This window comes from Corapipo altera, unplaced genomic scaffold, assembly GCF_003945725.1.
Source record: "Corapipo altera isolate COAL_440 unplaced genomic scaffold, ASM394572v1 23, whole genome shotgun sequence".
NCBI lineage: Eukaryota > Metazoa > Chordata > Aves > Passeriformes > Pipridae > Corapipo > Corapipo altera.
Genome location: NW_020884878.1, coordinates 20,820,846 through 20,835,016, shown reverse-complemented (window position 1 = coordinate 20,835,016; position 14,171 = coordinate 20,820,846). Strand labels below are relative to the sequence as shown.

At 35.0% G+C, this 14,171-nt stretch overlaps 1 protein-coding gene across 16 annotated transcripts in view; it reads right to left on the bottom strand.

The window, feature by feature from the left end:
- Positions 1-14,171, bottom strand: part of RALGAPA1 (Ral GTPase activating protein catalytic alpha subunit 1) — a 142,695-nt gene that overhangs the window by 35,873 nt on the left and 92,651 nt on the right. For all 16 annotated transcript variants that reach the window (XM_027638304.1, XM_027638307.1, XM_027638309.1 and 13 more), the window contains 3 exons: positions 12,566-12,721; positions 3,722-3,880; positions 1,696-1,823 (listed from right to left, as the gene is read on the bottom strand). In XM_027638304.1, the coding sequence (XP_027494105.1) occupies positions 1,696-1,823; positions 3,722-3,880; positions 12,566-12,721 (443 nt within the window). The remainder of the gene's footprint in view (positions 1-1,695; positions 1,824-3,721; positions 3,881-12,565; positions 12,722-14,171) is intronic.

Genomic DNA, 14,171 nt, shown 5'->3' with positions numbered 1-14,171 from the left:
AATTCAAGTCAAGGAAGTTTTGTAGAGTTTCTTCTAATCTCACATCAAGCAAACAGCTTTTAAAGAACTTCTCACGACTCATTTTTATTTTTACATTATCATACTAAACACTGAATTGATACTCCAAGCCAGATGGAAAAAGAATTTCACCAACTACTTAACAAAGTCACCCTTTAACATCAGTGCCCAATCAACTGGTACTTCAGAAACTTCATAACCAAATGATGATGTGAAACCCACCAACCAATGCATCTAATATCAAATACACATAATGCTTTCCCATTACCTTGTTATCCATATTAGGAGACACATCAACATTTTAGTGGAGGCCACATTATGTAATAAATGACATGCTGTGCTTTGATGCATATCAAAAAGTACAATTTTGAGAACTGAATTAAAAATGCAATGCACAGCTCTGTGGCCAATTCCTAGACATCGAGCTGCCAAGGAATTTATTACAACTTTCATATTCTGTAAGAAAGTTTAAATACATAGGCTTGGGGGGGGTTGTACTGAAAGTTTGTTATTTCAAAGTAAATTGTTCTCCAATTGCTCATCACTATACATCAATATAATGCTATAAACCATCATTTTTCATGGTATAATGATGATGATAATACATTTTAAATTCTTTGACTAAGCCCCTTGAATAATGACAAAAAGATCAGACCTTTCCAAACATAAAAATACAATGAATCAACATCTGTCATCTACAGAAATGGCATAAACATCACTTAATGTGATCACTTAAAACACATCCATCATTCATCTGATGTGATCACTTAAAACACATCCATCATTCATCTGTAAATCCATTTCATCATATCTAATCCAAAACTCTGCAAGTATTAACAGTCAGCCAGAGAAAAAAACCAGTATTTCAGCAACAATCTGTCACATGACAAATACTAGTATTTACAGCTTGGCTGGAAATTAAGCCCAGAATTTCTTTTGGATTAAAATTTAAACTTATCATTTAATTTATGAAATTAAAAAATAGTATATTCTTGTTGATTTAACTAACATGTATATAACAGAACTCAATCTTAAGATGAAAAGAAGTATAAGTGACTGACTTACCTTATATTTTTTAATTTCTGTTGATAAATCTTTTCTTCCAAGAGCAGCCTTTCCAAAAAACTACAAGAATGAGACAGCCTTTTCTGACACATTTACTAGGACACTAACATCATTTTTACAAGTTGGTATTCTGAGCTGAATAACAAAATCTGTATGAAAAAAATTTAACAAATTCATCTTGAAGGAAAGCAGCATCCTTGGAATTAGAAAATAAAACTTAAGTCTCTCTAATACGGGATAAATACTTGATATATTTAAAGAAAGAAAACATCACTAACATCACAACATTGCTATTTTAGAAAGACTACTCACAAAATGGTCATTAAAATAATTTTCTTAACAAAAAGTGATAAGTACATGTAATAAAACAGAAAAAAGTAATTTTTCAGCACTTAATCTATTATTATTTTAATTAAAAAAAAGATGGTCTTCATCTAAATACTCTTCTATGGGTTTAAGTTCCCTAAAGGCAGGCACCGTCACCATTAAAAAAAAATATCTTCCCTATATTAATCCAACAAAAAAAATAAAATGACAGAAAACATGAAGGTCATATCTGTAGAACTGCAAGGGAATGCATATGCCTTGGAAACCACTTGAGTGAAAGGATACAAGTTTTGGTATAATGGGATTAATGATTTCAATGCACGGCTTGCATTTATAGCTGTTGCACGAACCATAATAGGTAGAATTTTTCCATTCACAATAGCACCATCAAAGAGTGGACCAAAAAATGGAACCTGAATAAAAAAATTTAGAAGTTCAACATAAAGCAAGATCTTAGCTGTAACAATTAGCAATCAACATTAACAATAGAGCACTCAAATATATCTCTTTTTCCCTCCCCATTGCTAGATTATCAAAGCAGTCATTATGCTACATGTCAGACCTTTTCTCTTGTGGAAATATACAGCTTGTTATCCTTGGCAACAGATAACACAGTATTTGAAGAAAATTAAGCAACTATTTCAATACTATGTCTCATCAAAGATTATTTTCAGTATTTGCTGCCAAAATCCTAGTAAGAGTCATGCATATGATGTTTATGAGGTTAAAAGGCTAGCTGACAATACTGTAGGTGGTAGTAAGCAAAAGCAATAATTACTCAAATTTTAAAATAGTATGTATCATGGCTTTAGATATTAACATGTTCATAAGGACCAACTCAATGTGCAACTGTCATACAATTACTGGTGCATTGACCCTTCCCTTCTATTTTCTTTTATTCTATCTGTTCTGCTCTTCTACGTTATCTATACAAATGGACTGTAAGCCCTTTACAGGAGAAATCTGTGGTCAAAGTTTGGCCTCTGAACCCTAAGTGTAAAGCCTTGTTTGTGAGATCAGTAGAAAACCTCAATATTTAGTACAGGTAGCACCCAAGAAGTACACAGAACAGACAGATCTTATGTTTTGGCATAATTCTCTACTTGGTATGATTTCCCCAATCATCACTGTGCAATTAAAAAAAAACAAAAACAACAAAATAAGCACTCAGTATTAACTATCTGCATTTCCTGTACATTTGAATAAAGTTCTGAAGCTGATGACATAAAGCAGGTCAAGAGCAGCAAAATTTGTGCTTCAGCTCAGTAAAGGGAGCAGAGCATACAACAAATATTCTTTCTGCTAAGATGAAACCAATGCTGCAAAAGAATTTTAGATTCTATATTTTTTTTGCCATCATTTAATGTAGTTCTGAGAATACCGAAATCTGATGGAAGGCACTTCTTCACATACAACAACCTCTTTTTGGACTAACAACAATCCCAGTTTTCAACAGTTCTCATTTTCCTTCTTAACCTGCATGCTCCCAATAATCCATCTATTTGTACTTAAAGTAGCATAAGAAAGAATATACTTATTAATTAAAAATGTAAGTCAGTAATAACAAAACTGAATATCATTTCATGCATATCAACACATAGAGGTAGTCATCATAAAGGGGTGTTTCTCTCATATACCCCAGTTATTAATATTAGTGCTTCTAGTAATATTTAAAGTATAGAAATTCATGGCGAGTGACATCACACACAGAAGTTAGGTAGTACAAGAACTCATGACTACTTTTACTCAGCCAGTGTTCACTACCCTAAACCACTGTTTTAAGAACAAGGTCAGCACTGACATTTGAGGAACAGTCATTAGAAAGAATGTGTGTTCATATGCCTAAGGGCTGAATGGTCTTGCTTTACTGAATAATCTCCAAATTCTTGTGCGGAGTCAAGAAGAAAGTGATAATTAGCTTTGAGAGAAAGAAAGAGGATTATGACATGGATGGAGGAAGTTGGAGCAGACCATTATTCAACTACCTCAGTTATGTATCAAATTTGACAAAAAGGTTTGGCAAGTTTATTTTAATATTTAAATTATTATGCAGAACATTCTAGCTTTTTTCCTGGATTATGTTGTTAGCAGATATGCTTTACAGGATCAGGCCTTTGCAATTTCAAGTTACTGATTTTACTATGCATTGTACTCACTGAGCTCTCCCTTTTCCTCCTGCCACCACTGCAACTGTCAGTGCTCAAGACATCCCTTTGTTGGACCAGTCTATTATACCAAGACCTCAGAATGTAAACAAAACTCACGTCATGGTTAACATACGAAGGAAACACAAAAGAAAATAAACCCTTACCTCAGGCTTTTTCATGATCTGGATACTGAACATATGGTTTTTCATGGGATAGATAACTATAAGAACATCACCAAATTCTGTTGGAATTATTCCTCTTCTATAATCTCGAGTGTGTTCTGACCAGACAATATGTACTTCGTCATTTCCTAAATGTCTTAGCTAGAAAATCAAGAATAAAAACCTATTAGTTTAAATATTCTTAATTAATATTCTATAGCCATACAGCTATATAAAATGCACATATTTCAAAAGGACAAACCCACTAAAAACAAATGAAGAAAAATGAGTAAAAAAACCAAATTACACTATAGTTCTTTTACAATTTCAGTGTGAATATTAGTTGACAGTATTGGTTTGTGCTATAGATTTTTATATACTGGTGTCAATTTCTATTTAAATTAACAGATATGTGAATGTTTTCTACTGAAAGCTAAAATTTTGTTGATATTATCCCAAGGATGTAAAGTGGTTCAACTTGATTTACTAAAATTTGTTCCAGACTGTCATCACTGATAGGCAGCAAATTACTGAATTCTATAAGAACGTTTTAAGCATATGAATGAACATCTTTTTAAAAGCTGGGTATCTGAGCACTTAACCTCATAATTCCAGCCAAATTCCAAACTGCCTACCACAAACAAAAATCGTTTAAAGGAGAATAGCTACTGCATTTTCCATAGCCCCCAAACTAACTAAACTAAATGGTCATTTCCCATGAAACCAGTATAACTTTGTAAAAACAGCACCCCACCCCCCAAAAAACCCTTCAAAATGTCTCTTAATCTGGCTCAGAATGGCCAAATGGGTTCCTCAAAATCCATGGTGTAATCATATAACCAGATTAAGGAATTTCTTCAACATTCTGGAATTATTGGCACTGAAGCTCCAAAACGTTCCTTCTGCTAAAAATTACCATCTGACAACAAATGTTCACATTATGTAGAGAGGCTTTATGTATACTGATCAAATATATTCACACTATTAAACATCAGATTCTTTCCAGTAAGTATTATTTCTTAAAATTCAATCTGGAATCTCTTTTTTATCTCCTAGTGCATCACCAGTTACAGCTGACAATTGTCTTCACCCCCAGTTTTCAGTTTGTTTCCACAGCTTTAAGTAGGAGGAGTTTGTCAATCATCTTGATGTTATTCAAAGGACTGCACTGTGAACTGCTGTTAACAGGTAACATACAGATACCAATTTGGGCACGTAGAAAAAGCTATTGTATATAAAAAGGTAACAATTTTCTATACTCATTTTCAGAACACAACTGAACTTTAAATAAAAGCAAAACATATATACAGTCTTCAGAGAAATTTCACTGCAAGTATTCACTTGTTTATTTTACAAAATCTCCTGGAATGCTACCTTCATCTTATCTAAAGGCTTGTACCAGTTGTCAGTAGTAGACTTAAAAAAAAAGAATAAAGAAGCTGTCTCTTCTCATCTCTTCTAGCTTTAAACTGTATCAAACTGAAAAAAGGGTTTTATTTCTATGAAAAAAGGATTTTCTTCAGTGTTGAACTGGGCAAAGGAGTGATGGTATCAATACCCTCCTTCTTTGATGCTCAACAAGTCATTTGTTTTGCCTAGACCAGATTGTTCATATGTCTAATCTACAATGGCTGCAGGGCCTTTGAAGTGAGTTGTTCTTTCCTCTTGTGTAGATGGCTGAATTATTTTGAATAACACTTAGTTAGGGGTGCTCTTGTGCCAACAGCAAAACCAACCCAACAGAAGAACTGGTTATAACAACATTCACTACACTGAGTTTTATTTTACTAGACTAAAATAAAACCAGGCAGCAACCTGAATGACTAATGTGCAACACACAAACAGCAGATGCAGAAACCTTGGATAACATGTAACCATGATGAACATCATAAAAGACAACTAATTGCAAAATTGCTCTGAGAGCCTGAACCTCTCCTATCTTAAGAATCACAGAATCATTTAGCTTTGAAAAGATCTCCAAGATCATCAAGTCCAACTGTTAACCTAACATTGTCATGTCCACCACCAAATCATGTCTCTAAACACCGCATCTACAACATCTTTTAAATACCTTCAGGAACAGTGACTTCACCACTTCCCTGGGCAGCCTGTTCAAATGCTTGACAATCTTCTCTGTGAAGAAATTTTTCCTAATATCCAATCTAAACCTCCTCTAGCGTAACTTGAAGCTAGTCCAGTCCTTTAGTTCTGACTCTTGTTCCTTGGGAAAAGAGACTTACCTCCACATCCCACAACCTCCTTTTGGTTACTTGTGGAGAACAATAAAGTCAATAAGAGTGATAAGAGAGCGATATGAAGCACACTTAGCTGGTTTTTTTCCTGGTGATAGCTTGGAGTACTTCCATACTTGCAAAGATAAACTTCAAAATACACTACCAAAAAAAAACCCCCCAACTCCCAAAATTATCAGAAAAGCAACTTCTTCTAACCCTTTTGTTTTGTAGCAAAAAGTTAATTAAAGAAACCTTGCACTTTGGCACCAGAACAGACTTTTCCATTGATTTTCATCACGGCAGAATTCTATTTTTTCAGTTTACACAAGGTTTGGTTTCCCTTCATTCTCCTCTAGCTTCACTGTCTAATAAACTGTTATCCTTGGCCTCCTCTCTTTGCCACAGTTAGTCATCTCCTCTTCTCCAGGCATACATGAGACCGTTTTCAAAATGGATCAAAGACATGATCCAAGTGGGGAAAATAAACCTCAAATTTTTGTTTTAAACTCAGCTCACGTAACTGTACTGGTCTCAAACATAGCCCAAGAAACCAACTTGTTGGCACCTTTTTTTGAAGGTGCAGGGGCAGAAAACAGGCTTGTCACCTTCTTAAATGGCTTTATCACCAGAGAAGTCAATGAGAAATTGCACCTCAGATTTAAAAAAAAAAAAAAATTAAAAATTCTCATTTTGCTTCCTCAGTGAAGTGACAGTCAAACTAGCTGTTGAAATAGACACTGATAGGCTATCAGGGACTGATGGGCTCACACTTAGAAGCCAGTGAAAAGCTCAGGGAGGATGACGCTGCCTAGCCAAAGAGAAAGCATGAGGCAAATCAGCAGGGACATGAAATGTGGAATGTAAAAAAACTACATGATCCTAGTTTGAGGGATGGTCATTTGAAGCACTGACTGAACTCACTGAACTGACTGCCAAAAAGCAATACATCCATCACTGCACTGCACCATTCCATTATGGCTGAAAACCTGGAACTATAGGTTACACACCAGTATTCTAACACTCTGAACACAGATCAAACTGCCCTGGAGAGTTTATTATCTAAGCATAAGGCAAGACACAAACCAGAGCTGAACAAATGCAAAGAAGCTGCAAAAAGGTGTTAAAGACAAGAAAAAGGTCTTCACCATTATTCAAGAATGCAAGTGTCAAGGCCAGAGAAAGGAAGGTTCAGGGATCAAAACAACGGTTTATGATATAGTGGATAAATTTTAACTGTGTGTACGAAAAGGCTATGTTGCAAGAAATGGTAGGTAGGAAAAAGAAGAGTCTTAAGCACAGACTGAATGTAAGGATGCAGAAAGTAGACCAAATTAAAGATGATTTCAGGCTATGGGCACAAGTGACAGGCACAATGGTCATGTTATCTGTGGTGATCTGGAAAGGTGGCAATGAGAAAGAGATTAAGAGCTCTGTTTTAGACATTTTAAACCTGTGTTGTCGGGAAGACAGCCCTGAGGAGATACCAGAGACAAACAGATTTTTTTAGGCTAACTTTGAAACTCTACTCCATTAGAGCAAATATATAAAAATGACCAACTGTTAGGTTACCTGAAATTTCAAATTTAACTCAAAATACTTTAAAATATTCTTACTCTATAGCCATCATCATGTGTCAGCTCTCCTAATACATTTATGTTAACTGAATACAAAAGAAATGTGAAATAAATACAACCAGGAGGGATGATCAAATCTAATTTTGATACATTAGTGTCATATGCTGTACATGTTACAATAGCAGCCAGACTTAATACGAAGCTGCAGGCTATACTGAAATTTCCAAATGGCAGATTGTTCTAAGTGATACCAAGTATAATTGAAGTAATAAACGATAGCAAAAGCAAAGCACACTGTCAGGAAGAATTTAAGTATTTACTTTTTAAAATTAAATGAGTTAGGTTTCGAAAGGCAAGACAAGTGAAATAATGCAGGGCTCAATTTACAGAAAATTCCTTTTATTTATCTGTTGCATTAACCCTTGAACTCTTGCCAAAATTACTGTAATTTCTAATACCCACTTACCTAAAGGAGGGAGAAAAAAGGCTATTATATTTTCTTATGATACAACAGCTAGCCTCAACTTTTTTCTTCTTCAAAAATGAAAGTGTTTATTACAAAAAGAACAGAACGAGCAGAGATATCTGAAGTAATGGCTTAATGCAGTTACTTTTGTCCATTAAATGTAAGCAGCACGCTGTCTACAGTGTATGTACCCTCTAGGTGAATTTTTCACAAAACTTTGTCTCAACAACTGTGGTATGTTTGGATTTTTGTTTGTTTCATTTTTTTTTTTTAAGCAACATGTGTATCCAATTGTAACTCCAAAAAATAATCTACTAATAATTTCCAACTATAAACCCTCAAGTTCTCATTACATGTTAATAACACAATAAACACAACCTCCCCACTATAAATGCTGGGAACCTTAAACCTTTTATGTGGTTAGGATGATGTCACGCACAACTTAGAACAGCATAATACACCAAAAGCTCAAGATGAATTAGTATTCCAATCATTAGCAACATTACTACTTTTTGTTTACATACTAGGGAATAATATCTCACTTACAATGCTTTCACTCCTCTAGGAAGTTCCTCCTAAGGAAGGAGGAACTAGACAGGTGATAGGCTGTAGAGGTACATAAACGAGCTTCCTTATTCTGTGAACTGAGCCTCACATTACTTAGTCCTGAAACTCTTTACAAGTTTGTTCTTGTAAGGGTAGTGTAAATCCTTTTTACTTTAACCTTTAATTATAAAAAACCCAGAATGGATTGCATTATCAGCATTAAACCTTTAATTTACTATTTGCAAATTAAATAGCTATTTTATATATGCATTTCAACGTTAAGTTCCTTTACACATTCGGAAGATTTTCATCAGTTCTTGAATTCACGTCTTTTCTTGCTCTTGTTCACATCTTCAGAAACAAATACTTCAGAGGTATTTTTTTTTACTACTCTGTAAGACTGATGGAAAATAAGTTTAAAAATGGCTTAGCCCCTGAAACAGCAAAATCTTGATTTTGTAGTGGCTCAACTGGCAGGAAGAAGTTTTGCTTTAATTTAATTTATTTTCCATTTATAAGATGAACCTATCATGTACCTCTAGGCACACTCACAAAATAAAAACCAGCAGCAGTTCAAAGCCAGCTACTGTAAGTTTGCTTGTTTTTCTCCCATTGAATAAAACAGACAAAAAAATCATATGAAAGACCTGCAGAGAAGCTTAAATCTCAAGTTTCTCTGGAGGTCACGAACAGTGCATGCACTCATAATAATTACAACTCTTAGAATTCACATGGTTCTCAAATAATTTTGACAGTGTGTGCGAGCTAACCAGGATTTCATAAAACACATTCCTTTTGCTGATGTGTTCAGTCCAAGCATCACGAGTAGTTCCAGAACTAGTATATGAATTAAGACTGTTTTCCTACTCATGTCTCCCGATACCACTTGCTGGTTTCTCCCAAGATGTAAACTTCAGTTGATGCTTCTCTCAAGTTTGGGATGAATTTCATAACATCTCTCTCTGGTGCTGGTTCCTTGATATCTACTGCTTTCTCTCATGTAGACTTTACTTGCTGAGTAGGAGCACTAAAAGTCTCACTCCCTCTATCTCCTTTACTTAGCCTATCATCATTAAACATGAAATGAACAGCTTTGAAACATGTCTCTATTAAATTCCATTGGAATGGGCCAAAAGGAGTTAGAGAAGGGAGGAGAGAAATAAAGAGATGCTCACAGGCCTCCGTTCTTGGGAAAATACGCTTTAAAAGAACAAAACCAAAACACTGAGGAAAAACAGGAAAGAAAGTCACAGAGAAATAAAATATCTTAAATAAACAGTTGATCAGTAGCTGAGCCACAAATATAATCCTAATCTTTTGATACACTCTACATATCCATACAGAGCTCAAATATTCCAAATTACTGATGAGTGAGATTGTGGGTAAGGGAGGAGAGAAATAGGCCTGGGGCAAGCTGGAGTTGTTAAAAAGTCCAGCTGACAATATTTTCACAAGTTGAGTCACAGGAGGTCTGGATTAGCACTGAACCTTGCCTGGCAGGAACAGCTATATGTAGATTCAGGGTGTTCTGTGGTGGTGCATCCCTCCCTCCCCTGTCCTTGGGCTGCACTCTCATCTTAGAAGTGCTCATTAGGCCTAACAGTACCTAAGCTATGCTTCTCTTGAGCTTATAAGAAACACTGTTCGGTACCAGGAACTTACGCTGCCTAACGAGCTCCTGTTTTTTAACAAACAGTCTTGGAAACTTATTTTTCTTGCCTGAATAACAACTCAGGTGGAACAACATTTTTGTAACTGAACTTTCAAAGACAGTTACTGATCGAATAGTGGACAAGATGAAAAAATTACTATGACTAAAGTCAACTCACTTGTGACCCCATAAACAGCGGTCCTAAGAGAGACCCTTTGAGCTCTCCTAGACCACCAGTGGGCTGCAGCCAGCAATCCCCCTCTGAGCGGGACACCTCTCAGAGCCAGCAAACTCTCAAGTTTGCTACACTCAGGTAACAGCCATCAATAGAGCCTGGGCTGATATCCCACTCCCCAAGGATCAACCCTTCACTTGTTCAGAAAATGCAAAGGCATCCAATGTGAGTACTTCACTGAACTCGAGGAGAATTTTTCACAGGTATATACCTTGTACATACTGCTTTAGGTCTGTGTGTGTGCGACTGTGAATATGCTGTAGCAAATGTGCTATGAATGCTGCTCTCCTTAATTCGTAAGTACTTTAGATTCATAAGTAAGTTAGGCCTATAAGTGAATTACTGTTGTGCTTATAGTAAATTCTATGGAATCTTTTGTTAAATTAATTTAAATTAGGCTGTTGCTTAAGTGCTGTTAAGTTTAAGTGCTGTTAAAACCTTTAGGCCTAAAACATTGTTCAACTCTGCGGCTAACTTCAGGAAGAGGTTCCACTCTGTGACTCAATGGGAGGATCTTCCTCATTGCTTTTTATCCTTACCCTTTTTTCATCCCCAGCCTCCATGTAGATCACATTTGGTTGATTTTAGTTTTAGACTGATTAATTTTATATTTTAGTCTGACTTTTCTCTGTGTGCTTTAACCATCACTAGTAAGCAGCAGACTGAACCTTGCCAATGAACTTTGTCACACTTTCATTTTAATATTAAACCTGCTTTTGCCAATGCCTTTGCTGGTGATTCTTTCAGCAACCTACAACACTCATTCCTGACATGCCCCTAGAAATAGACATGAGATCTTGCTGAAGTCCACAGCATTTTCAAATTAATCATTATTATTTTTCACTGTGACCCATCCTTCCCCTTGTCAATGCTTTGTAATGCTCTAATTGAAACAGATTATAAACAAACATTGTAAGGATAATTACAAGCTGTATTTTATAAAACCCAGTTTCTGTTTAAGAAAATAAAGAAGCCAGTCACCTAGAAACAAAAATACACATTGTTCTATACTGAAACAGTAGCAACAATCTTATTTTAAAATTAGTTATTTTTTGCTATTAAACTACTTTTATAAATCATTTAACAACCTAAGTACTGCCCTGGCTCTACTTCAGGAAATAAAGAACAGAAAGGATGCAGCATCTTAGGTATACAAGCAAAAACATTTTTAATTAAAAAACACCCCACACCAACCAAACCAACCTAAGATGCAACAGGGAGGATTTAGAACTCAGTCTATAATAAGAACAATAATATTTTTTTCTTCAAGTGGAACACAAAGAACAAAAAAGTCATTAATAATTGAAGCTTGCCAGAGGCATGGCTATTTCTCTCTATACTAACTGTCTACTGTCTAATTTAATTACAAGTATTAAACTCCATGCTGAGGTCAACCAGCTTCACTTCCTTCAATATTACACTTCAACCAGTGCTCATTAACGTGTCTACTGAATGGATTAGCACATCTGAAGATGTATGTATGCAGGACGGGGGGACAGCCTAATGATACCTAATTGTTCATTTATAATAGGACACATGTTCGAGACTGTAAGTTATTATCACTAATGTGGAATTTATTAAATTCTAAAGAAAAAAATACCAATACAGAAAACCATTTTTTTCTTAATGCAGCTATACGAGATCATACCACTGTTGAGCATCTGTGTCTGCTCCAAGACAAAACACCTTATATGCAATAAATATTGTCTTAATATTTTTAATTATTTTTTAAAGGGAAAATTATTTTAATAGTCAAAAGATGACCCTTAAGCGAAATAAAAATCATCTTCAAAAGTACTCACCACATATTTATTAACTGGCATTTAAGGTCTCAAAGTACTAAGACATCATTCAGATGTAATGCTTTTTCTTCTACACCAACCATTACCTCTCTGCACTTTTCCTCACTTTACATATGTTCCTGACAACAGTTGCAATGACAGCAAAAATCACCAGTATGGTAAAATTAGAATTTGTAGAGAATAATCTATACATCTTGAGCTACTTCAGTAAAATACCAATTATTAGTAGGTAAAGATGTTATGAAATTTTATGTTTTGGGGTTTTTTTAAGTTACTGGATTTTCTTTGACTAATTGTTCTGGGTTTATTACCAAGGGAAACTTATTTAGAGACACTCACCTTTTTCGTTAAAGAGTCATCTGAATCAGAAGGCATTCTTGTTGACACATGGAACATTACTTCTACTGTTGAGGTAGCAAAATATGGAGTGGTCAATCCAGTGCTTTTGTTTTTTTGCAGTCCTCCCATAAAGCCACAATGACTTGTGAGATTTACCTAGAAATAAAGTCCAAGAAACTTTACCAAAAAAAATTATCAGGCGATAAATACACTCTTTATGCTTTAAAATGCACTTTCAACTGAAATTTTAAAGTGAAGATTCTTTTCACAGGAATAGTTATGCTTTTTTCTGAAAGAATGCAGACTCACTGACTAGACTGGAAATCAACTGCTGTGCAGTAGCCTTCTATATTCCATGGTCACCACAGAAGCTGCTGTGAAGATGAGGTTAGAGAAAAGGAAAGGCTGTGAAAATATTTACTGCATTATTCCCTGATCACCTGAGTGTAGTCACTTATGTGTGTTTTTTGAACTTTTTTAAATTCTGTGATACCACATCAACTTTGACCTGAGCTCTGAAGAAACTCTGTATGAGAGTCAGGCAATTTTACATTGTCTTATTACCTTTCATATATTTTTTGAGAAATTTTCACTCTGTGAATATGAAAAAAAAATCTCAGGAAAGTAACTGATAATTTGTAAGTAAGTTTATAAGTCTTAGTTCTATGGGGAATAGTCTGGCACTGAAATAAATGAGCATGCTTAATGTGCTGTTTCACTTTTAAAACAGTGACTACAGAAAGTTATATCTCGGATATATACTTGTAATATATATAATATTTATTTATATATATAAATATATATATATTATACATATATCTATATGCATATATAATATAAATATACATATATAAATGTGAATACATTTAATCTTTGCCCATATGGGATATATTTGTTCTTCTGATACTAAAGGATCTAGAATTTAATGCTAAGATATTCAAATATTAGCTGTCTCATTATGGAATATTAATCCAAATTAACAACTCTTCAAACTATCTAATAATGCCTAAGAGAATTAAACCACCTAAGAAGGATATTTGAAGGTACGAATGTGTTTTTGTTTTCTCCCGATGTGGGAAATAAACATCTATGTTCATGACAGTCAGCAGATTTCTACCAGTTTTCCTCTGTTCCTGTGTAAAAGTCAGAGTTATTATCCACACAGGTAATCTGGTAGTGCTCCTATATACCTAAGGAGTAAAGAAACATATACTCCTACATGCCTAAGGAGCAAAGAACAAGACAGACACTCATGTGGACACTCCTGATGAGCACAAGTTACAAGAGGAACAAAAAACCTGCAGCTTCTTATGCAGCCAGCCAGGAGCAAAAGCCATTACTGTATTCTGTGCAACAGCGCCAAATAGAACTTTACAGTTGTAATTAAACCTGCATGGGCTGAAAGAAAGGATGTAAAAAAGGAAATCCTTGTAACAGTATCAAACAAGTGACTAAAGAGCTGCAAGTCCACACAGATGATGGGATACATCACATTATTTCTGACTGCTGGAAGAGAAGTAGGGTAGAGTGTGTGAACTGATACATGCCTCCAGGCATGCATGAAGGAGAGAGTATGTGAAAAGCTGCTTGTTTGTACTTTTTTGGA